Raw genomic sequence first — 23,186 nt, forward strand, 5'->3', positions numbered from 1 at the left:
TCTTTTAGCAGTTGGAGTGGGCAAGTATATATGCCCCATATGCAGCATCAGTCTCACGTCCATAGAAATGTACCAGTCACACATGCAAGGAAATAAGCATCAGATAAAGTAAGTGTTTTCCCAGCTGTGCATTTTTCTCTCTCCCCCCCCAAACGAGACTGACAGTTCAGTGTGGGAAGTGTGTGCTAATGTTTTCAGTGGAGCCTCACAAAGACTGGGTGGTGATCTCTGTGCAGTCCTATAAATCATTCAGCTGACATTTTGGTCCACAGGCATGTTGTTGTCATTTTTGCTCATTCCCGCCACAATTGTATCTCTTCTCCCTTTTATTCTTGTAGAGAAACCATGATTTCCAATCTAATAACGAACTCCAAGAAAACATACGGCTCTTTCCAAGATGAATTGGAAGATTATATTAAAGTGCAAAAAGCAAGGGGGCTGGAACCAAAGACCCACTTCAGAAAGCCAGAAGAAGAGTTTCAAATGGAAGAGTATGGTGCCATGAATGGCCATGAACGGGGCTTTGGATTTGACCAGGATCAATTTTCTGGCGACGCTAACACACCAGATCAGTATTCTGGTATTTTCTCAGAAGCATGTCCACCTTTGTATTCTGCTAGAAGCAGATTGTCCCACTGGCCGCCAGGGTACAGAGACCTGCCGAAACTAGAAAATGCACCCGTTTCTCAGCACAACACAGGTGGTTCCCTAGAAAAGCAGGCATCTCCATTGGCCACCTACAAAAGTGACAATTGCAACCCATCATCCAAATCCATTGATGGCTACAAACATCTATCTTCCGATAGTAGCTCTGCCTTTCATAGGAGAAGCCAGAAGTCACCAAAGACACTCAGAAAGGAGAAAGAATGTTCAGAAGAGGAAGACGGCGACCCTCGCCCACCCCTTGCTAAGTTTAAGAGAAAACAGCGCTGCGAAGGAGACGCAAACTTTGGAAAGGGCGGAGAGAAGAGGAAGAGAAAGAAAGATGACGTCGACTCAAGTGCCGAGTCGAAATCGAAGCACGGTAAAGACAGAGGAAATACAGAGGGAGCTTCTGAGAAGGAGAGCAGGAAGCACAAGAAGGAAAAAAAGAAGGCGGAAGCCGGTGGACCAACAGAGGAGGAGATGCTCTGGGATGAATCCATCCTGGGATTCTGAGCTTCTCCTAATTAATGAATTTTTGCGTTCATTTGAACCGTTGTGCACTTTTATGTTTCAATTACAGGTTACTTTCCCCGCCCCCTTGTTCGGGAATAATGAATGATGGGCACAAGATCTCTTAGCAAAGCACTAGGGAAGAAGTGGAACTGAAATTTTGTTGTACTCTACAAAAAAGAATTAACAATTTTCAGTACTTATCCTGAAGCGGCATTTAATGCGTTATGAATTTAGTGTGCAATACTCTTTCCGGTAGCATTTAAATGCAGGTTTAAAAAAACCCAAAAAGCTATGCATTGTCTATGGTTGCAGCAATATCTGTGTTGTTGAAAGCTTTAATATGAAAGTATAGGGACGGGGAGAGGGTTTATTCCATTTCTTCTTTATAATTGTTTTCCCCTTCCAGTTCTGAAAGTATAAAATAACACATTAAACCAAGAAGAGGAAACTAGCTGAATGTGTACACACACACACACACACACACACACACCACACCCTTTACATCTCAGGTTCATTTTATTTAGGTATAGTTCTTAATCCTAGCCCCAACACCACCTCATCAAAATCTCTCATAAGGTTTATTTGACTACAACAGGTTTCACTGTTGAAACTGGGGTGAGGACCTTGCTTTCTGCAGTGCCTCACTGCCCACTGGTGCTTTGAAGCCCCAATTTCAGGACTTCAAAGCACCACATCCCCTGACGCCATTTGTAAACTCAAGTGATTGCCCACCTTTTAAATTTGGCCCACAAGCCAGATCCTGATAGGGATCTGGACCATGGAGCCAAAAAATTTCCCCATCTCTGGCTTCAAATGGTGATGGTCACCATCTCCAACAGGTAAGAGGTGCTTGTAAAGTTCAAGGATGGTTTTTCTGAAAACGAAACACTATTTAAGAGTGTTCAAGGATTGGGGATTAAGGCAGTCAGTTTAAAATGAGAATTAAGATGCTCAGAAATTCATGCCTCCTTTAAAGGCATGGAAATGGTTGAAGCAATGTTTGCCTTTACTTGTATGTCATGTAGACAGTAAAGATGATTTCTGAAAAGCGCTCTCCTCTTTTGCTCCCATGAATGTTAGGTCCCTGTTCCCGCAATTCCACCTGATGTTTCACCTGCTCTGCAGGTCAGGCCAAGCACTGACCCTGGGGTCACTGCAATAGAAATGTTTAATATTCAGCTACAAGTTGAAATTAATGACGTTGGATTTCTGCTGAATGGAGAAGAAAACAGCACATCTCTGGTATCCTCCAAAGCAACGTGGATGGATATTTTCGTTCCATCTTTTAAAATCCCGTCATCTTAGAGACAACCTAGTCCTCATTAACTAGTCCAGTGTCCTTTTTTCACCCTGAATTAACCTTGCTTCCTTAAATCAAGAGGGCAATAGCAGTGGGTGCAATTTTTATGAATGCTTAACCTTTGTTTGTGCAGCTATATCCCAGCCACATAAAACCACGTATATGCACAGCCCCTCTCCATCGTCCAAGCAGGTGCTGTTTTAACATTTCATCGGCTCATTCCAACCAGATGAGCACTTGGAAGGTTGGAGCAGGGGAAGAGGAGGGGTGACCCCCCACCCAGGCCACCCTTTACAGAAATGAAGTTATTCAACTATATATGCTAAGGTATCAACAAAGCCTGTGAGCAATAACATCCTTGCTTGGAAGCAAAAAGGTATTTTGGGGTAAAGCATGTCTGACAAATGTGGGACGTGGGTGGCGCTGTGGGTTAAACCACAGAGTCTAGGACTTGCTGATCAGAAGGTCGGCGGTTCAAATCCCCGTGACGGGGTGAGCTCCCGTTGCTCGGTCCCTGCTCCTGCCAATCTAGCAGTTCTAAAGCACATCAGAGTGCAAGTAGATAAAGAGGTACCGCTCCGGCAGGAAGGTAAACAGCGTTTCCGTGCGCTGCTCTGGTTTGCCAGAAGCGGCTTAGTCATGCTGGCCACATGACCCGGAAGCTGTCTGCAGACAAACGCCGGCTCGCTCGGCCTATAGAGCGAGATGAGTGAGCAACCCGAGTCGGTCACGACTGGACCTAATGGTCAGTGGTCCCTTTACCTTTACCTTTTTATGTGTGACAAAAGGGTTGTGCAAGTCAGCCATTTTAAACTCCAAAGCTTACAACATTTTTCTTCAAAAATGCCAGGAATGAACAAATTAAGACAAACTGTCTCCAGTGCTATTTTTCTAGGGGGGAAAGGGTGTCTGAACTGAATATGAACACTTCCCCTTTGCTCTTTTAGAATGGCAATGGCACCCACCTGAGAGGTGTCAGAACTGAGTTCTGGCTGGGGAAAAAACACTTATCAGCAAATATACAACATTTGCTGGCAAAAGGAGACTTTTGTCATAAGTGCTTGTGTGAACAAAGAACAGCCCTCACTCAGTTGCTAGTAATTTTTTTATTATATATGTACACACACCCCTTTATACACAATAACAAATTATATAAAAAAAGGACCAAAACAGGTGTCTCCAGTTTAACAGGAGGACACATTTGGATGCAAACAAAAAATCTTTACATTTGAGTCCAGGGTGCAAATTTATCCATCCCCCAGGAAAGGGGCTCATTCATCAGAATCCAAGTCACTGTCTCCTGCGATGGAATGGAAGTCTTCACTATCTTCCTCATCCTCCGACAGATGAACCTGACTTAACACACTGGGGCCACGCCTCTGGTCCTCCTCTTCTTCCTCCTCCTCTTCCGAGACCTCATAACCCCCAATGCTGCTGAAGCTAGTATCTCGGGTGTTGGATTTGGGGTCTGGTTCCTCGTAGCTACCGTAACTGGAGAAAGAGAAATTTCACGGTGATGCTTTTGTTACTGATCGTGCATGCCGAGCGCTATGCAGAAGAGAAACCATGTGGTGAAGGGAAACACGAAAGAGTGGCAGATCAGCGTTTACTTGGTGCTTTTCTGCAGGTTTTTAGCGTCAGGAGTGCTGCAGGATCAGGCCAAGAGTCCGTCTAATGCAGCATCTTGTTTTCAGTGGTCAACAGATGCCCATGAGAAGCCCACAAGTGGGGCTTGAGGACAATAGCCCCCTCCCCACCTGTAATTCTGAACAGCTATCCAGAAACAGACTGCCTCTGGCAGGAGAACATAGACTTCTTCTGTTTTTTGTAAAGAATCTAAGCTGGTGGCCATCTCCTCTGGTGCAGGGTATCCCAAACTTTGGTCTCCAGCTGCTGTTGGACTACAACTCCCATCGTCCCTAGCTAGCAGGGATGATGGGAACTGTAGTCCAAAAACAGCTGGAGACCTGAGTTTGGGAAACACTGCTCTGTTGCAAGCAATACCGCCATAACTAGCACTCAAGACTGCAACATTTGGGTTGCTGTGCTGGAAGTGGTTATGTATGTGTTCCAGGCAGAAGCCCAGAGACTGAACTCTGCTTTTAAAAGCCTTTTAGAGACAGAACAAACTTTTCAAAGGCAGCTGAAACAGCAATGCATAGATTTAATGCTCCACGCTTTGTAATTTTACGTACATTTAATAACTATTCCAAATACATTTTAAAAGGCAAGGCAAGGCTGCGATCCTGCCCATAACTAGGCCTATGAATCACATCTACAAAAGAAGCCATGGAATGGCACCCCAGAGTTACTACTAAAGGATTGTTCTGATAGCATTTGGTGATGTTGCTTATCTGCTTCCGGCATCACAGCAATTGAAAAAAGGAATTGCTCTCATTGTTTTAGCTGCTGTGTTTTCTGAAGGTTCTGGTTGGGGTTTTTGCTGGGCTTTCTCCCGCTATGCTGGATTTCCCTCCCCAACCCCTGCCTGGATTTTAGAGTTTTAACTGTGAATTGCATTCAGCATTTTCTTGTTTGAGCAGCCGGCCCAAAGGACTTGGTTGGATGGAGGGCACAGAAGTGCAATGAGTTAGTCAACAGAGGAGCAGTAAAGAGCAGAGAGACCCAGGCCTTGTAAGCATTTGCACAAGAGTCATTTGAACAAGGGCACTGGCACCCTGCATCCGTGAGAGCAAAGCACTTGCTTACTGCCTTTAACAGCACGCTTGTCTAAGGATACCTGGCATTGCTGTCTTCCAGGGCATGTGATGTCTCTCCTCCAGCTCCCTCGTAGGACATCATGCTCTCCTCGTTATCCATGCCCATTCGCGTGTTCTCCTGAAGAACGTGAGGCTGCTTGGGTCTCACAGCACTGGACTCCACGTCGGAATCGCTCCCGCTTTCACTGAGCTGAATAGCTGGGCAGAGAAAGGGTAGCCACATTGCAGTTACCCAAGCCTGATTTCCTGAATTTCTCAGTAGTTTAGCATTCTGGCTAAGCCACAGTTCAAAAACACTCTGCAGCAAAACAAGGCAACTAGGGCTGGATGATGAGGCATCAATATATCACCCCAAACTGGTTCAAAGTCCACATTGTGATAATGGTTGAGATTTGACCTGGCAACATATCGCAAATCACAATGTGTGTTTGCGCTATGTAGAAGAATCACTCTGTGGGGGAAACCGTGAAGCAGCTTTCCTTCCCTCCTCCCTTCTGTGTGTGTGCATGCGAGTGTCTGTGTCTTCTTCCTTTTTCTTTCCTGCCACCCAGCTCCACTGGCAGAAGAAAATACAGTACCTTGGTTTAAGAACAGCTTAGTGTATGAACAACTTGGATTAAGAACGCTACAAACCCAGAAGTAGGTGCTTTGGTTTGTGAACTTTGCCTTGGAAGCAAAACGTGTTCCGCTTCCTCTTGAGTGTGTTCCGTTTGTAAATTGAGTCCCTCACTGCTATGGGAAAGCATGCCTTGGTTTAAGAACTCTTTGGTTTAAGAACGGACTTCCGGAACGGATTAAGTTTGTAAACCAAGGTACCACTGTCAGTGTTTCCATTTTTACTTTCCGGTGTTTACATTGTTGTCTTCCCCGAAACAGCCTCCCTCCATATTTTAGAGGAAATGTGCCAATTAAAAAAAATACTATAAAGTAACAATTGTAACAATACGTTAAGTAGAAGCAGTTGCTGGGACATGACTCCATTTGCCTCTACATAGTTCCATCCTTATTTCAGATATCATGATACATTGCGATGTTTAGCTAGTGATATATCACAATGTCGAAAACCAGACATCGCCCAGCCCTAAAGTCGACCACTGGCAGAGTTAGTGTCAGTGTTAGCGACGAAGGTTTTTCCCCCAAGCCTGGAAGCCACACTCACTCGTAGCCAGTCTTTTGGAGTCCACATGCCAGCATGAATCTTTGAGCATACTAGCTTTTTGCCACATTATGTCATTTGCATCCTAAGGCTTTCCCAAAATGCAAGCTCCTCGGCAGGGGAAGGAAACGGCTTTATTATACACCTTTAGGTGCCTGGCAAAAACGTTCATCTTTAGCCAGGCCTTTGGCAGATTGAAATCCAAAGCCCTTTTAAAATGTGTCAGGGAGGGGAGGGTTATTGGGGAGGGTTTCGTTTTTATTGTGTATTTTGCGTTTTTATATTGTGAGTTGCCCCAAGACATGTGGGTATAGGGTGGTATACAAATTTAATAAGAAGACGACGACAAAGGCTATATTCCCATGCAGGAAAGTGGTGGGGAAGCAGATACAGTGGTACCTCCGTTTAAGAACAGCCCTGTTTACGAACTATTCGCAACACCAAACTATTCGCAATGAACTCCGCAAAACCGGAAGCAGTGTCCGGGTTTGCAAACTTTACCTCGGTTTACGAATGGAAGCCAAATGGTGGAAGGGCACTGGTGAGGGGAGGCCTCATTAGGGAAAGCGAGCCTCGGTTTAATAATGGTTTCAGTTTAAGAACAGACCAAGTTTGAAAACCGAGGTACCACTGTATTGGCAACAGGCAGAGCCTAAGCTGAAAGGGGTTTTGGGGGGGGGCGTTTCCATCCCTCTACAAGTCATTTCAGTCACCTTTCCTCTGAGCTCTTCCCCAGCCCCCACTGCATAACTGTTGGCCCCCTTTTCTACTCCCCCCCAAACCTAGTTGTCATGTAGCGAGGACAATTTTCAGGGAGCATTATCCCTTTCCTCCTTTCTGCTCTCCCCCAAAAAGAAGCCCCCCACCAGCACAGCAATTAGGCTCAGGATATATAGAGAGATAGGGACGCGGGTGGCACTGTAGGTTAAACCACAGAGCCTCTTGGGCTTGCCGATCAGGTCGGCAGTTTGAATCCCTGCGACAGGGTGAGATCCCGTTGCTCGGTCCCTGCTCCTGCCAACCTAGCAGTTCGAAAGCACGCCAGTGCAAGTAGATAAATAGGGACCGCTCCGGCGGGAAGGTAAACGGCATTTCCGTGCACTGCTCTGGTTCGCCAGAAGCGGCTTAGTCATGCTGGCCACATGACCTGGAAACTGTAAACCGGCTCCCTCGGCCAATAAAGGAAGATGAGCGCCGCAACCCCAGAGTCGGCCACGAATGGACCTAATGGTCAGGGGTCCCTTTACCTTTATATAGAGAGATGGACCCATCACCTGACTTCGCCCTGCTGTGTAAAGAGGGACAACTTACACATGAAAGGGTTGTCGCCTTCCTCATCGCTGCCGTCATCATCCTCTCCGTCTGACATGAGCAAGTCCTCATAAAGGACGCTGGCCTGAGGCTGCTGCGCCGAGCCTTCTTCCTCATCGGCCAGGTCTCCATCGCCATCTTCCACTTCCTGTCAGGGCAGAACAGCCGGTGGTTAAAAAAGAGAGAGACGGGAGGGCAGCTGCCGGCGCCTGCCAAGTGTGGCATCTCTCTACCCGCGGACGTCCCTCACCGGCAAGGCCGTCTCTTTCTAAAGAACAACAATGGGCCCTGGTTTGCGTTTCCAACCACTGCTACCGACGTCCTTCAGAAGGGGCCCTGAGCTGCCGCAGCTTCTGAAGTTCAACCCACAAACTAGGGATGGGATCAAAGATACTCACTGGGGCTGGAGTCTTAGGTTTCCCATCCTCATCCTCATCAAACCCTTCAATATCTACGTCAGAGTCTTCCTCGCCCAGCCTACCTCGGCCCTGCCGCATCTGAGTGGGGAACAGAGACAACACGGTTGAGGAAGGGAACAGGCACTCGGAAGCAGGCCGCAGCCGAGGGGAAAGACCCGCCCGGGACTTGCGGCACTTCCCTAAGCTCTTGCTTCTGAAATGTCTTCCTACGCTTCCCCCACGGCTTCGCACCTCCAGGACTTGCTCAGGGTATCAAGCCAAGTCACAAAAGCCTACAAGCGCAAAGGGCCTCTTAAGATGCTGGCGGACAGCATTTCCTTTCCTCCACTGCCCTCTCTCTCCCCAAGAGCAGAGAGTCACCTTCCTGCAACGGCAGAAACCCATTTCGCAGGGGAACCGGGGTTCAAAACCCACAGCTGCTAACTTGATACCCTGCTTCTGCCATGCCGGCACATACTCCGGTAAATGGGTGAAGACAGTTCTGTCACAGCCCTGTACTTTTCTGCAACGTATGCTTTTGTGTTTACACAGCCCCTTTGCCCTTTTCTTTTCCCTCCTGCTACAAATCATGCCACGTTTAGGCCCAACGCATTAAAAAACCTGCACGAAACGTATTTCTCCCCAGTTAAATGGCCCAGAGCATGTGTCCCATCCCTTATCTCCAATAAATGCCTCTTCCCCTATTTGCCTACAATACAGGCATCGTGCGATAGGAACCACCACAATATAAATCCTCCTGCAGATTTGTGGCATGCCGAGTTCTTACGCTCCACTAAAACTAGAGGATCACTAGCCACCTGGTATTGCTGTAGCATATTGGTGCTCAGCCAAGAAGGGCTGTTGGCTTTATGAACTGCTTTGACACAGTTTCCGCTTGAAAAGGATAAGGGCTAAACAGTGGCCCTTCTACGCCATGTGAACCATTGGCTTTTATTTTATCCACTCTCTGTGTCTGTTCATAAAATAATACCAAACCCTTTCCCAAGGCATCTTGGAGCTAATGGGCTTCCTCCTCCACAAGTCCCAGCTATTCTGGTTTTTATTGAAAATCTTTACAACAAAGCCTCCTCCCACAGCTCTGTCCCCATTTCCCAGGAATTAACAATGATGCCAAATTAGAACCATCCTGATACCGCAAGCCCTGTTACATACTTTTCGTGCAGGTTCTGCCACAGGGAAAGCTATAACCCCTCTCTCCCCTGCCTTTCCCAATAGATATATTTTGCTCTCTTTGCTTCCAGACTTTTCTGACCTGTATTCCCTGCTTCTCAGGGGTGGTTGTGGGAATATCCAAAGCAGACAGAATGCTCTCATCTTGGTAGACCGAGGCATCATGGGACATGCTGAGAGACGTGTTGGTGTCATACAGATCTGGCGGCTGGAGTACGTTTGAAAAGAAGAAATCAGAATTTCTTAGCCGTTTGGTAATGGCTCCTGCCCTCCTTTACTGACTGTGGTTCTCTCTCTAGTAACTGGCTGGAGATTTCGTCCCTTTCTCACGGGTAAAACCCCAGAAGCAATAGGGAAACGGGTAACAGATTCCAATATGCAACACACACAGGGGAAGTGTCCAAAGGTCAGGCAGGGGGTGAAATAGGAGCCTACTGCTATGGAAGCAGGTATTGTGGGATTGTGTGCTATCTGGTTTCAGATACAAAAAGCTTATATGGAGTTCAGTAGAAGGAAACAGATAGCAGCAACCCTTGTTAGGAGGAAAAGAGGGCAGAACAGAGAGGACAAAAAGAGGATGGGGCAATTGACTCAACTTGCAATGCACTGTCTGTTGGTCTAAGATGCTGGAGAGAACTGGTCTACCTGAATAACAGTCTCTCCCAAAGGCTCCTTCCCAACCAGACGCCTCCCGGTGCTACAAGGCCAAGCCTGTGGCTCAGAAATCTAATAAAACAAACCCTTTCCACAAGCGTGTGCAATCTTCTGCTGCAGCCCCACCCTATGCTAGGGCCATAGCATTTGAGAACAGAAGGGGGTCCTGGGAAAAAGCTTTGGTGGGGAGCCTCACCTGGGGAGTGTAAGGCCCAGGGGTCATCGGGTCAAGGCTTTCCAGATCTGCCTCCTCTAAGGCTGCTTCTTTGGCAGTGCAGATATCCCTCTCGAGCTGGGTCAGGTGCTCATCATACTGAAGGAGCAAACAGAGAGAGAGAAGCATTTGCGGAGGCTGTCGAGAATTCAAAGCGGTCCTTGGCAGGCTCAGCTTGCTGGGCTACTTACCTCTGCCAGCGTCTGGTAGCAGATGTTCACAATCTCCTGAGCTGTCTTTGTGTATTGGCTGTCAGGCCCTGAAATGGGGAAAAACAAAGGAACAAACCACATCTCCTTAGTGCTGACCCGCTGATTCCTGAGCTCAGGAGAAAGCCACTACAGTGGTGCCCCGCAAGACGAATGCCTCGCAAGACGGAAAACCCGCTAGACGAAAGGGTTTTCCGTTTTGGAGGTGCTTCGCAAAACAAATTTCCTTATGGGCTTGCTTCGCAAGTCGAAAATGTCTTGCGAGTTCCTGCGGGGTTTTTTTTCCTTTCCACCCCTTTTCCCAAGCCGCTAAGCCGCTTAACAGCTGATCCGCTAAGCCGCTTATCAGCTGATCCGCTAAGCCGCTAATCCGCTAAGCTGCTAATGGGTTTGCTTCGCAAGACGAAAAAACCGCAAGACGAAGAGACTCACGGAACGGATTCTTTTCGTCTTGCGAGGCATCACTGTAGTTCCATGTGGCCCTCTTCATTTCAAGGAAGCAGAGATCCAGGTAAGTACTGCTTTTGAGATACAGTCATACCTCGGGTTAAAGTCGCTTTGGGTTGAGCGTTTTCGGGTTGTGCTCTGCAGCAACCCGGAAGTAACAGAACGCGTTGCTTCTGGGTTTCGCTGAACGCGCATGCGCAGACGCTCAAAATGACACCACGCGCATGCACAGACGCGGCAAATCGTGACCCGTGCAGACGCTGGTTGCGTTCGCTTCAGGATGCGAACCGGGCTCTGGAACGGATCTCGTCCGCATCCAGAGGTACCACTGTACACACCCAGAGCTTTCCAAAGCTTTGCCAGTGTGCAACTTTGGCAACTGAGAGTGATATCTTTCAAGGACTCTTTTCATGGGAAGCTGCTTGTCTCAGCCAGCCACCCAGCCAGCCAAAATTTACAAGATCTCCTTGAGCTCTGGGCCCTGTAGGACTCCTGAATTTGCCCTGCCCCACAGCACACTTAAATAGCCCTTGGGATTTAAGTAAAACCAGTCCCCTCTTCCAGGGGCAGCTAAGGTTTCTTGGCTTTCTTGCTAATCCTCCAGGGGCAGTTTGCCTGTAGTTGATGTGGTCTTTTGCACACTCTTGCACACACACCAGGCATGCAGCTGCTGCCAACAGCTAGCTGGAAGGGGTTAACCCCCCCTTCACATGCATCAAATTATCAATCTGATGATGGGGCGTGGGGAGAGTAAATTACATCCCGCTGAGTGGAGGGAGTTAGAGCTTTCCGCCTCCCCAGCTTTTGCTACTGTCTCCAAAATTGGTGGGATCTTGGAGGACAGAAAAATACATTGCTTTGGGGGAAGACAGATTAGAGCCCCGAGGCTTTAAATTAAATTATCCCTCCTCTGTCCTGTTTGTGCCTACTCACAGAATAGGATTGGGCCCCAGGAGCTAAAGAAGAGTACAGTAACAGGAAAGCGCCCAGAAGGAAAAAGCAACTTCCATCAAGGGACCCAGCCACGTTTTAGGAAAAGAGACTTATTCATGTCTTCATGAGCAGATGACAGGCTAAGCTCTCGCCCTGAAAACTCTCCACAAACATGCGTCAACGGGCTACAGGTGCGGCACAGAGCTAAAGGGGTTGCTCACCGTTGTATCTGATGCTGTTGGCAAGGATCAGGTTCACGTCATCCAGAAAGACTTCTCGGTTCTGGTATTTGTGTTTGGAAATATTCTAGAATGAACAGAGAGGAGACAAGGCGGGAGTGTAGCACTTTAAGGAGTCCGTGTGAAGTCTTGCAAAATGTCCTTTACTCCTCCGGACCAACTAGGGCCCACTTCCTTCCTCACGACCCGTTGTAGGATCTCAGCGTTCTGGGGAATCCTTTCAAATGTGAAGCTGCTGCTTCCCATCACGCCCCCCCCCCCCCCGCTCAACAGGACCCAAGCCAGAGTTATCCAAAGGCAGCACATGTCTCCGGCTTATTTATTTCTCATGGCTTTTTGGCCCCCCAAATCAGCAGCTGGTGGCTGAGGCTAAGGAAACAGAATTACAGTGGTACCTTGGTACTCAAACAACCTGGAACCCAAACACTGCAAACCCAGAAGTGTTCCGGTTTGCAAACTTTTTCGGAAGCAAAATGTGCTCCGTTTTGAGTATTATGCTTTCACTCTGAGTACCACACTTCCGTTTTGAGTGTTACACTGGGGTCTGTCTCTTTTTGCTATTTAATTTGCGTTTTTGTTTTTGTGGCTCTTTTTTCTTTTGTTTTTGTGGCTGTTCAGCTACTGATTGATTGTGTGACTGCAGTACATTGTTAATTGCTTTCATTTTATGGATTAATGGTCCCATTAAATAGTAAAATTCATGTTAAGTTGCTGTTTTAGGGGTTGTTTTTAAAAGTCTGGAACGGATTAATCCATTTTGCATTACCGTATTTTTCGCACCATAGGACGCACCGGACAATAGGACGCACCTTGTTTTAGAGGGGGGAGAACAAGGGAAAAAAATTCTTCTGCTCTCTGCCCAGCGCCCCTTCAGCGAAGCGGCAGGAGGCTCTGCGCAGAGAGTGGGAGAATTTTCCCCCTTTTGTTTTCCCGTTCTAAAACAAGGTGCCGTTTAAGGTGCGTTCAGGCGGCTACCTTGGAAGCCTGGAGAGCGAGAGGGGTCGGTGCGCACCGACCCCTCTCGCTCTCCAGGCTTCAGGTTCCTTTCGACCTGCTCTTTGGGGCTGGCGGGGGAAGCCCACCACCAGCCCCAAAGAGCAGGTCAGGGAGCAGCGGCCATAGGCGCGCGTCACCTCTCCAGCCGGGAGAGGGTCGCGGGGGGCTGCTTTAGCCCCGTGCGTGCTCTCCCGGCTGGAGAGGTGACGCGCGCCTATGGAGGCTCCTGCCATAGGCGCGCGTCACCTCTCAGGCCAGGAGAGGGTCGCGGGGGGCTGCTTTAGCCCCGTGCGTGCTCTCCTGGCTGGAGAGGTGACGCGCGCCTATGGAGGCTCCTGCCATAGGCGCGGGTCACTTCTCCAGCTGGGAGAGGGTCGCGGGGGGCTGCTTTAGCCCCGTGCGTGCTCTCCCGGCTGGAGAGGTGACGCGCGCCTATGGCAGGAGCCTCCATAGCCGAGCGTCACCTCTCCAGCCGGGAGAGCACGCGCGGGGCTAAAGCAGCCCCCCGCAACCGTCTCCCGGCTGGAGACGCGGGGCTGGGGCGGGGGAAGCCCGAGCTTCCCCCTCCCCCAGAACGGGACCCAGAGCCATGCCGAAGCTGCGCGCAGCTTTGGCATCGCTCTGGGAGCTTTCGGGGCTGGGGGAGGAGGAAGCCCTCCGCCAGCCTCCAAACCAGGTCGGGAGACAGCGGGAGGGCGCGCTGCGCCTCTCCCGCTGTCCCCCGAGTTTGCGGGGCTGGCGACAGGGAGAAGCGCTCTTCTCCCTGTCGCCCGCCTGCAGATCAGGTCCGGGGACAGAGGGAGGACGCGCTGCGCCTCCCAGCTGTCCCCGGAGCTTGCGGGGCAGGCAGCGGGGAGAAGCGCTCTTCTCCCCGTCGCCCGCCTGCAGATCAGGTCCGGGGACAGAGGGAGGACGCGCTGCGCCTCCCAGCTGTCCCCGGAGCTTGCGGGGCAGGCAGCGGGGAGAAGCGCTCTTCTCCCCGTCTCCCGCCTGCAGATCAGGTCCGGGGACAGAGGGAGGACGCGCTGCGCCTCCCAGCTGTCCCCGGAGCTTGCGGGGCAGGCAGCGGGGAGAAGCGCTCTTCTCCCCGCGGCCCGCCTGCAGATCAGGTCCGGGGACAGAGGGAGGACGCGCTGCGCCTCCCAGCTGTCCCCGGAGCTTGCGGGGCAGGCAGCGGGGAGAAGCGCTCTTCTCCCCGTCGCCCGCCTGCAGATCAGGTCCGGGGACTGAGGGAGGACGCGCGGCGCCTCCCAGCTGTCCCCGGAGCTTGCGGGGCTGGCGGCCGGGAGAAGCACGCGTCTCCCCGCCGTCAGCCTCCAAACCACATCGGAAGACAGCGGGATGGTGGTGTTCCGCCTCCCCGCTGTCCCCCGACCTTGTGGGACTGGCGCTGCGGCTCTCCTGAAGCCTGGAGAGTGAGAGTGGTCCGTGCGCACCGACCCCTCTCGCTCTCCAGCTTCAGCGAAAGCCTGTATTCGCACCATAGGACGCACACACATTTCCCCTTCATTTTTGGAGGGGAAAAAGTGCGTCCTATGGTGCGAAAAATACGGTACTTTCTATGGGAAAGCGTGCCTTGGTTTCGGAACGCTTTGGTTTTGGAGCGGACTTCCGGAATGGATTAAGTTGGAGAACCAAGGTACCACTGTACTTCGCCCTCAGCCCATATATTTCCGTACTGAGTTTCTTATCTAAGATTTAAAATACAGCCAGGCAGCCAGCCGGGGCCTTTGCTTCGCTGCTAAGGGTTTATCTTCTTCGACAAAACTTATCTGGTGCTCAGTTGTAAGAGAACCTCTAAGTGGTTTACAAAAGGCAGTTTTGAGAAGCTGCCAACATAAAAGCATAGTACGCACCTTCCGGATTGTCTCTAAGTCCATCGGGCTGACAATAACTTTGTAATAATCTGGCACGAATTTCTTGTTTACAGGATGGTGGAAAGGCCAAGACTGCAAGCGACAAGAGGGCAAGAGAGATGATGAGCAAGCCGCTCTTGCAGAGTGAACTGCATCCAGTTCAGGAACCCCGCAATTTACGCGGGATCTGTGTTACAGGAATCACGCCCGAAGCCAAAATCACATACAGTCAGAACACACTGGATGCAATGGTGAGTACACAAGCCTTTTTTCCTGAATGCCCACCCCCTTTTATTTTATGGGGTTTTTTTTAATTGCCAAGCGCATAAAGTCAAATGCACAGAAATTAAATAGGCACAAGCTGTGGGCTTCATGCATCTTCAGGAGACACTGGAAGGCTTTTGCAAAACACCTAGCTGAACCTAAAAGAATCGTTCCATTTCCTGCACCTGCCACCAAATCCCAAATCCTGCGGTGGTTTGCTGGCAGTCTGCTACACCCTTTTAACCAAACCCAAGTAAATACAGGGATATGAATACTCCAGATTTTTTGGCCTAGAGAAAAGGCAAGTAAGAGGTAGCATGATAGAAATTTATTTTTTTATATATATATATATATATATATATATATATATATATATGCTTTCGTAGATTTTCACGGGTACAGGAATGCAGGTTTTGGTGTCCTCGGGTGTCTTCCCGTGTAAAAGTTGGGGTGTCTAGGCGACGTTTCGACGAGGTCTCACTCATCATCTTCAGGCTGGTGCTTTCGGCTTCTTGTTACTGGAACAGAGCAGGATCTCAGTGTTTGAGTTCCTATAAATACTGTTGAGGGGGTGTGGTGTATAGCCTCCAATGTTCTGGGCAGAGAGGAAGTTCCCAGGCTAGTGTGCCTTTTCTTCTTTTGTTCCTTAATTACTTGAGGGATATCTTGAGTGATTTCTTGAGTGATTTCACCTAAGTGGTACTCAGGATATCACTCAAGAAATCACTCAAGATATCCCTCAAGTAATTAAGGAACAAAAGAAGAAAAGGCACACTAGCCTGGGAACTTCCTCTCTGCCCAGAACATTGGAGGCTATACACCACACCCCCTCAACAGTATTTATAGGAACTCAAACACTGAGATCCTGCTCTGTTCCAGTAACAAGAAGCCGAAAGCACCAGCCTGAAGATGATGAGTGAGACCTCGTCGAAACGTCGCCTAGACACCCCAACTTTTACACGGGAAGACACCCGAGGACACCAAAACCTGCATATATATATATATATATATATATATTTGCTTTCGTATATATATAAAAGGAAATAAAACAGGCTTCCTCAACCTTGGCCTTCCAGCTGTTTTTGGCCTACAACTCCCATGATCCCTAGCTAGCAGGACCAGTGGTCAGGGATGATGGGAATTGTAGTCTCAAAACATTGGGAGGGTCGAGGTTGAGGAAGCCTGAAATAACATTTTGCACAGTGTGTAGAAATGTGGATAGAAAAAGGGCTTTCTCCCTCTCTCATAGCTCTAGGGCATTGAGTGAAGATGAATGGTAGAAGAAAAGGCAAAAGGTAAAGGGCCCCTGGACGGTTAAGTCCAGTCAAAGGTGACTCTGGGGTTGCGGCGCTCATCTCGCTTTCAGGCCGAGGGAGCCGGCGTTTGTCCACAGACAGCTTCCTGGGTCAAGTGGCCGGCAGGACTAAACCGCTTCTGGCACAACGGGACACCACAGCGGAAAGCAGAGCGCATGAAAACACCATTGCATGAAAGTACTTCTACGGGAAGCATGTACAGTGGTGCCTCGCAAGACGAAAAGAATCCGTTCTGCGAGTCTCTTCGTCTAGCGGTTTTTTCGTCTTGCGAAGCAAGCCCATTGACGCCTTAGCGGATTAGCGTCTTTTAGCGGCTTAGCAGATAAGCGGCTTAGCAGCTTAGCGGCTTAGAAAAAGGGGGGGGGAGGAAAAAAACCCCGCAGGAACTCGCAAGACATTTTCGTCTTGCGAAGCAAGCCCATAGGAAATTCGTTTTGCATGGTGGGCCAATTGGTACCGAAGAAGGATAAGACATTTTTTATGTATGCAACTACGGCAGCAAGAATTCTTTTAGCAAAGTATTGGAAGACGCAAGAACTACCCACTCTGGAGGAATGGCAGACGAAGGTGATCGAATATATGGGACTGGCAGAGATGACCGGCAGAATCCGAGACCAGAGGAAGGAGGCGGTGGAGGAAGATTGGAGAAAATTTAAAGTCTATCTTAAGAACTACTGTAAAATATTGGATGGTTAAGATGTTGAGAGGCTAGAAACAAAGAATTACAGCTGTAAATTTAAATTAAAGGGGAAAACTTAATGAGAATATATAAAGAAATGGACTGAAGGGTTGCTGACACATTATAAAATAACAATGCAGAGAAGGGGAGGTATGGGGAAGTCATGTTTTATGTATTCGTTTGTGATGTGTTTGTCTTTCCTTTCTCCTTTACCCTTGTTCCCTGTTTTTTCCGTTTTGTAAAAATAATAAAAAAATCATTATAAAAAAAAAAAAGGAAATTCGTTTTGCGAAGCACCTCCAAAACGGAAAACTCTTTCGTCTAGCGAGTTTTCTGTCTTGCGAGGCATTCGTCTTGCGGGGCACCACTGTAGTTGGAACTTGCTCTCACAGGAGACAGAGATGACCACCAGGCCTTTAAAAAGAATTAGACAAATTCATAGGGGAGAGGGCTATTGACGGCTGCTAGCCAGTGGCATAGCGTGGGTTGTCAGCACCCGGGGCAAGGCAAATAATTTGTGCCCCCTAACCCGTGGATTTGCACCCCTAACCCCCAGATGTTGTGCCCGGTGTGGCCGGGGCCCCCCCTGCACCCCCCACGCTACGCCACTGCTGCTAGCCAGAATGGCTATGCTCTGCCTTCCAGAACTGGAGGCACCAATGCATCTGAATGCCACTGGCTAGAAACCACAGAAGGGGACCACCACAATATGCCAGGGGCAGACCTACATCAGGAACAGCCATCATCTTCTGGGTGACAATGTTGTCCAGAATGAAGGAGAAGGCCACTTGGTCGTCATCATCCAGCAGGGGGTTAATTGCCTTTTCCAAACGAGCCAGTTTATCTTCCTTCTGAAAAGGCACAAAAATACAGAAATGAGCACAGATTCACAGCATACTCCTTTATAACACACACCCCAAAAAAATTGGCTGTACACTAGAAAGGACCACAGCTCACTGGCAGAGTTCAATCATTGGAATTTCCAGGTAGAACCAGGAATGTCTCTCCCTGGAGAGTGACTTTCACTGTGAGCAGTCCTGCGTTGGTTGCAAAGCCACAAGCAATCCCTCCCTCCCTCCACACCCTGACTTGCCTCTTTTAATTTTTGGTCACAGAGGTCCAGCATCGACTGAGAGATCTGGGTCAAGGAGTGCTTTGGGCCTGCAAACACATGGAATAAAAAAAATTAAGGCCACATATATATATATAATCAGCCCTGAGTGCTCACTGGAAGGACAGATCCTGAAGCTGAGGCTCCAATACTTTGGCCACCTCATGAGAAGAGAAGACTCCCTGGAAAAGACCCTGATGTTGGGAAAGATGGAGGGCACAAGGAGAAGGGGACGGCAGAAGACGAGATGGTTGGGCAGTGTTCTCGAAGCTACCAGCATGAGTTTGACCAAACTGTGGGAGGCAGTGGAAGACAGGAGTGCCTGGCGTGCTCTGGTCCATGGGGTCACAAAGAGTCGGACACGACTAAACGACTAAACAACAACAACAATATATATAAAATAAAGGTTCATAAATGTACCAACCAAGCGCATACATAGATGTGTGGACCACAGGTCTGGAGCAGCACGGGAGGACCGCCCTGAAACCATTTTGACTCCCATACTGACCAAATGTTTTCTCTGCAAGGAGGGAGGGGGTGAGGGAGCCTTCCCATTGTTTCAGGAATTGGGTAATCACCATCTCAAAGGAATGGGCAGACTACCAGGAAAGGCAATCAGATAAGGCATGATCAGATAACCTGGCAGACAGGGAAAAACAACAACATTCAAATTTCTGTTGCAGACCACCTTTTCTGTGATGTAGGTATGATGTTTGTGGGGGGGGGTGCTCTTGGGTTACACCCCTTCTGTGATGTATGTATGATGTATGGAGGGGTGGTCTTGAGCTCCAGGGCAGGGAATTTAAAATGTCTATATAAGGGCAGGCACACCTTGGTTCTGGGTCCTTCTCCTGCATGTAAGGGGAGCAGCCTGTTGCAACAGTTCAATAAAGATCAGGCTTACTAGCTGCTTTGCTTCTCAATATTCTCTGGTTGGCCTCTGTTATTTTCTCCGACCGATGGAGAACCTACAAAGGACTCTTGTGTCCCCCGTAAGGGAATAAGGGCAGATTTTTATTACCCACAAAACAGAAACATTTATTGTGGGATGCCGCTGTTGCGAGCTGCCTTGAGAACCTTGCTAGGTTTAAAGGAGAATCAGAAGTTTAAGATTCCATAGGATTAGGTTAGTCGCATCTCCCAGTGGCACGGAGAGCTAACCCAGACTCATCAAGAGTCTCAGGGAGCAGACTCTCCCCTTTTGCAACCAGTTGATGGATGGCGGCTAATGGATTGAGGCTGAATCCTGACAAGACAGAATTACTGTTTTGGGGGGACAGGGGGCGGGCTGGTGTGGAGGACTCCCTGGTCCTGAATAGGGTAACTGTGCCCCTGAAGGACCAGGTGCGTAGCCTGGGAGTCATTTTGGACTCACAGCTGTCCATGGAGGTGCAGGTCAATTCTGTATCCAGGGCAGCTGTCTACCAACTCCACCTGGTACGCAGGCTGAGACCCTACCTGCCCGCGGACTGTCTCGCCAGAGTGGTGCAGGCTCTAGTTATCTCCTGCTTGGACTACTGCAATGCGCTCTACGTGGGGCTACCTTTGAAGGTGACTCGGAAACTACAGCTAATCCAGAATGCGGCAGCTAGACTGGTGACTGGGGGCGGCCGCCGAGACCACATAACACCGGTCTTGAAAGACCTACATTGGCTCCCAGTACGTTTCCGAGCACAATTCAAAGTGTTGGTGTTGACCTTTAAAGCCCTAAACGGTCTCGGCCCAGTATACCTGAAGGAGCGTCTCCACCCTCATCGTTCAGCCCGGACACTGAGGTCCAGCTCCGAGGGCCTTCTGGCGGTCCCCTCATTGCGAGAAGCAAAGCTACAGGGAACCAGGTAGAGGGCCTTTTCGGTAGTGGCGCCCGCCCTGTGGAACGCCCTCCCATCAGATGTCAAAACGATAAACAACTACTTGACATTTAGAAGACATCTTAAGGCAGCCCTGTTCAGGGAAGTTTTTAATGTATGATATTTTAGTGTTTCCTGGTTTCTATGGAAGCCGCCCAGAGTGGCTGGGGAAACCCAGCCAGATGGGCGGGGTACAAATAATAAATTATTATTATTATTATTATTATTATTATTATTATTATTATTATTATTATTATTATTGGTGTCCCCCATGTGTTTTGGAACTGCAGCTCCCATCAGCCCAAGCCAGTAAGGTCTGGGACTGATGGGAGTTGTAGTCCAAAAGATCTGGGAGGGCATCAGATTGGCAAAGGCTGCCCTCTGGTGGGAGGGAGGCTGAGAAGCAACAGGCAAAGCAAGCTGCTGGGAGATCACAGAACCAGAGAAAAGGAGCAGGTATCACAGCTCTTCCTAAGCAGTCCAGAAGGACAAGTTCAGTTCTAACTGAAAATCACCCGAGGCAAGGTAGGTGCCGGTCCTGCTGATAAATCGGACAAGGAGAGGAAAGGGAATCAGCCACACCGAGAGAAGAGGAAAACCAGGAAGCTGCAGGAAGGAAATATGCTGGAAAGCTACAAATATGTAAATCAAGGAAATAGCTGGACACCTAATGAAGATAGGTAAAAGGTAAAGGTAAAGGGACCACTGACCATTAAGTCCAGTCGTGACCGACTCTGGGGTTGCGGCGCTCATCTTGCTTTATTGGCAGAGGGAGCCGGCATACAGCTTCTGGGTCATGTGGCCAGCATGACTAAGCCTCTTCTGGCGAACCAGAGCAGCGCACGGAAACGCCGTTTACCTTCCCGCCAGAGTGGTACCTATTTATCTGCTTGCACTTTGATGTGCTTTCGAACTGCTAGGTTGGCAGGAGGAGGGACTGAGCAACAGGAGCTCACCCCATCGCAGGGATTCGAACCGCCGGCCTTCTGATCGGCAAGTCCTAGGCTCTGTGGTTTAACCCACAGCGCCACCCGTGTCCCATAATGAAGATAGGACAAGCACTTTAAAGCATAAAATGGGTTATAACGTAAAGCAGGTGAGCATCAGAAGGAATTTCGTTGGTACCAGACAGCCTTACAAATGAATACTTAAAAGCCACCCTTCGCCTCCTCAGAAAGAGCATCAGGTCACTGTCCCAGTTTGCCATGACTGGTATTTTATGGCTGGGACACTTCATGCAAGGAGCTCAGGAGAAGAGAAGTGTTTGTTTCATTTTTTAAAAAATGAAAACTAATTAACCCTCACCATTGTATGTGGCACTGTTCTTCACGATCAGCTCCACCTGCTCCCGGAATTCTTCACGGGATGGGTAAAGGCGTTTGCGGACGTTTTCTCGCAGGGTCTGCAGGTCCATTGGCTTAGTGATGATCTTGTAATAATCTTTGACGACCTTCCCGTTAACAGGCTGGTGGAAGGGATATGTCTGGGAGAAGCAGAGGAAAACCCGAAAGGAAGGTGAGCTTCCCTTTTGCATCTTTGCACACCACTTTCCCTTAAGGTATCAGGGCTGGGTAAAGATAAAGATAAAGGGACCCCTGACCATTAGGTCCAGTCGTGACCCACTCTGGGGTTGCACACTCATCTCGCTCTATAGGCCGAGGGAGCCGGCGTTTGTCCGCAGACAGCTTCCGGGTCATGTGGCCAGCATGACTAAGCTGCTTCTGGTGAACCAGAGCAGGGCACGGAAACGCCATTTACCTTCCCGCTGGAGTGGTACCTATTTATCTACTTGCACTCTGACATGCTTTCGAACTGCTAGGTTGGCAGGAACAGGGACCAAGCAATGGGAGCTCACCCCGTCGCGGGGATTCGAACTGCCGACCTTCTGATCGGCAAGTCCTAGGCTCTGTGTGGTTTAACCCACAGCGCCACCCGCTGGGTACAGCAACATAAAAGCACTAAAAACCCATTAAAAGCATTGCTCGCCAGGCAGAGGGCAGAAAACATCCCACCTGCCCCCAAAAGGCTACCAGAGCCATTCCAAGCAAGCATCCTCCCTATGAGAAACGTTTTACACATTTCACCCTTGAGGGCGGTTGTTTTTCTTACGTATTTTGTGTTCTCATTTTCTACTTTTACGTTGTGAACCACCCTGCAATCTTTGGACGAAGGGCAGTTTGGAAAAGGACACCCTGTAGAAAATCTCCTACAAAACCCTGTACAAAAAATCTCATAAATCCAGTTTTCTGTTGTTCACATCCAACCAAGGAGCTGGTCCTCCCGATATCTGGGAAGCAAAGAGCCACCTTGCCTCTGCACGCAACATTCAACCAGGAGAGGCCAAAATGAAACCCCGCAGGGAAAGAGGTCTTACATTGGGAAGATCTCGCATCTCATTGATAATGCTTTCCAGGATAGAGGACAGAGTCACCATGGGGTCAGTGCGACGCCGGTGGATAGATTTGTGAGGCCGCTGAAAGAGACAGAAGCGACGCGTTAAAGACCCTTCCAAGGTTTGCACAAAGATCATCGCCAAGCATGCAGCTGGTCTCTGCTCTTTAGGGGACGGATTGCCCTCTAGCTGCGGCCAGCTTGCAGCCTACTGGCCCTCTGACCGAGGCTTGAAGTAAGTCCTTGTCCCTGCAACTGTCTCCCAGGCAGACCGTGGGCAGGGGGAAGGAGCACAAGTCTCAGGGAAGGGCTCACGTTCAAGTAGTCGCAATGAACTGTGGTCCCGACGCGCCGTTTCTTCTTCGGTGGAAGCTGCTGTTTCGGGAACTTCAGCACTAAAGACTTCCTGCGAACTTCATCCGCGCTGCAGGGAGAGAGGAGAGAGACGCGAGCTGTAGCTTGCAGCTCCTCTTCCTTTGTACGTCTAGCCGCCACTCTGGGAGGGACTGAGTCGACCACAAAGAGCACAGCAAGAAGCCCGTTTACTCTTTCAGTGGGTCTAGTCTGGGGTCAAAGGAGCTGTAAGTTGAAGACCTGTAACCCCACCACAGGTCAGCTTACAAAGCTGCCTGCTGTATCCTTAAGGTGCTACCAATTCTACCTTGTGCGTCAGTTGCTGCTCCTGCTGCTCTTAATAACTGACGTTTAGTGACTTGCTATGAGCTGTTGCATGGTTATTTTTAAAGGATTACCGTATTTTTCGCTCTATAGGATGCACCCGAGCAAAGGACGC

General features: G+C 49.3%; 2 protein-coding genes and 1 long non-coding RNA gene across 9 annotated transcripts in view; 1 reads left to right on the top strand and 2 right to left on the bottom strand.

The window, feature by feature from the left end:
• Window positions 1-2,206, top strand: part of LOC309354156 (zinc finger matrin-type protein 1-like) — a 28,755-nt gene extending 26,549 nt beyond the window's left edge. The window contains exons 6-7 of the mRNA XM_081884114.1: window positions 9-108; window positions 339-2,206. Of these exons, the coding sequence (XP_081740240.1) occupies window positions 9-108; window positions 339-1,158 (920 nt within the window). The 3' untranslated portion in view covers window positions 1,159-2,206. The remainder of the gene's footprint in view (window positions 1-8; window positions 109-338) is intronic.
• LOC309354394 lies at window positions 1,327-2,546 on the bottom strand. Of its 2 annotated transcripts, none has more exons than XR_014162253.1 (2): window positions 1,652-2,546; window positions 1,327-1,610 (listed from the first exon to the last, which is right to left on the bottom strand). It is a non-coding gene; the product is annotated as an uncharacterized lncRNA (long non-coding RNA). The 2 variants fall into 2 exon arrangements; XR_014162254.1 differs by having other exon boundaries at window positions 1,647-2,546.
• Window positions 2,547-3,545: 999 nt separating this feature from the next.
• Window positions 3,546-23,186, bottom strand: part of LOC309354046 (transcription initiation factor TFIID subunit 1) — a 52,179-nt gene continuing 32,538 nt past the window's right edge. For 4 of the 6 annotated variants that reach the window (XM_081883752.1, XM_081883749.1, XM_081883747.1 and 1 more), the window contains exons 27-40: window positions 22,709-22,817; window positions 22,377-22,475; window positions 21,308-21,485; window positions 18,135-18,202; window positions 17,770-17,892; window positions 14,783-14,875; window positions 11,913-11,997; window positions 10,294-10,361; window positions 10,085-10,201; window positions 9,317-9,442; window positions 8,044-8,142; window positions 7,646-7,793; window positions 5,199-5,376; window positions 3,546-3,949 (exon numbers count right to left, since the gene is read on the bottom strand). In XM_081883752.1, coding sequence (XP_081739878.1) covers window positions 3,730-3,949; window positions 5,199-5,376; window positions 7,646-7,793; window positions 8,044-8,142; window positions 9,317-9,442; window positions 10,085-10,201; window positions 10,294-10,361; window positions 11,913-11,997; window positions 14,783-14,875; window positions 17,770-17,892; window positions 18,135-18,202; window positions 21,308-21,485; window positions 22,377-22,475; window positions 22,709-22,817 — 1,711 coding nt within the window. In that variant the 3' untranslated portion in view covers window positions 3,546-3,729. The remainder of the gene's footprint in view (window positions 3,950-5,198; window positions 5,377-7,645; window positions 7,794-8,043; window positions 8,143-9,316; window positions 9,443-10,084; window positions 10,202-10,293; window positions 10,362-11,912; window positions 11,998-14,782; window positions 14,876-17,769; window positions 17,893-18,134; window positions 18,203-21,307; window positions 21,486-22,376; window positions 22,476-22,708; window positions 22,818-23,186) is intronic. The other 2 variants (XM_081883751.1, XM_081883750.1) reach the window with 1 other exon arrangement.

The sequence above is a fragment of the Podarcis melisellensis genome (assembly GCF_964234715.1).
Source record: "Podarcis melisellensis genome assembly, chromosome: 13".
NCBI lineage: Eukaryota > Metazoa > Chordata > Lepidosauria > Squamata > Lacertidae > Podarcis > Podarcis melisellensis.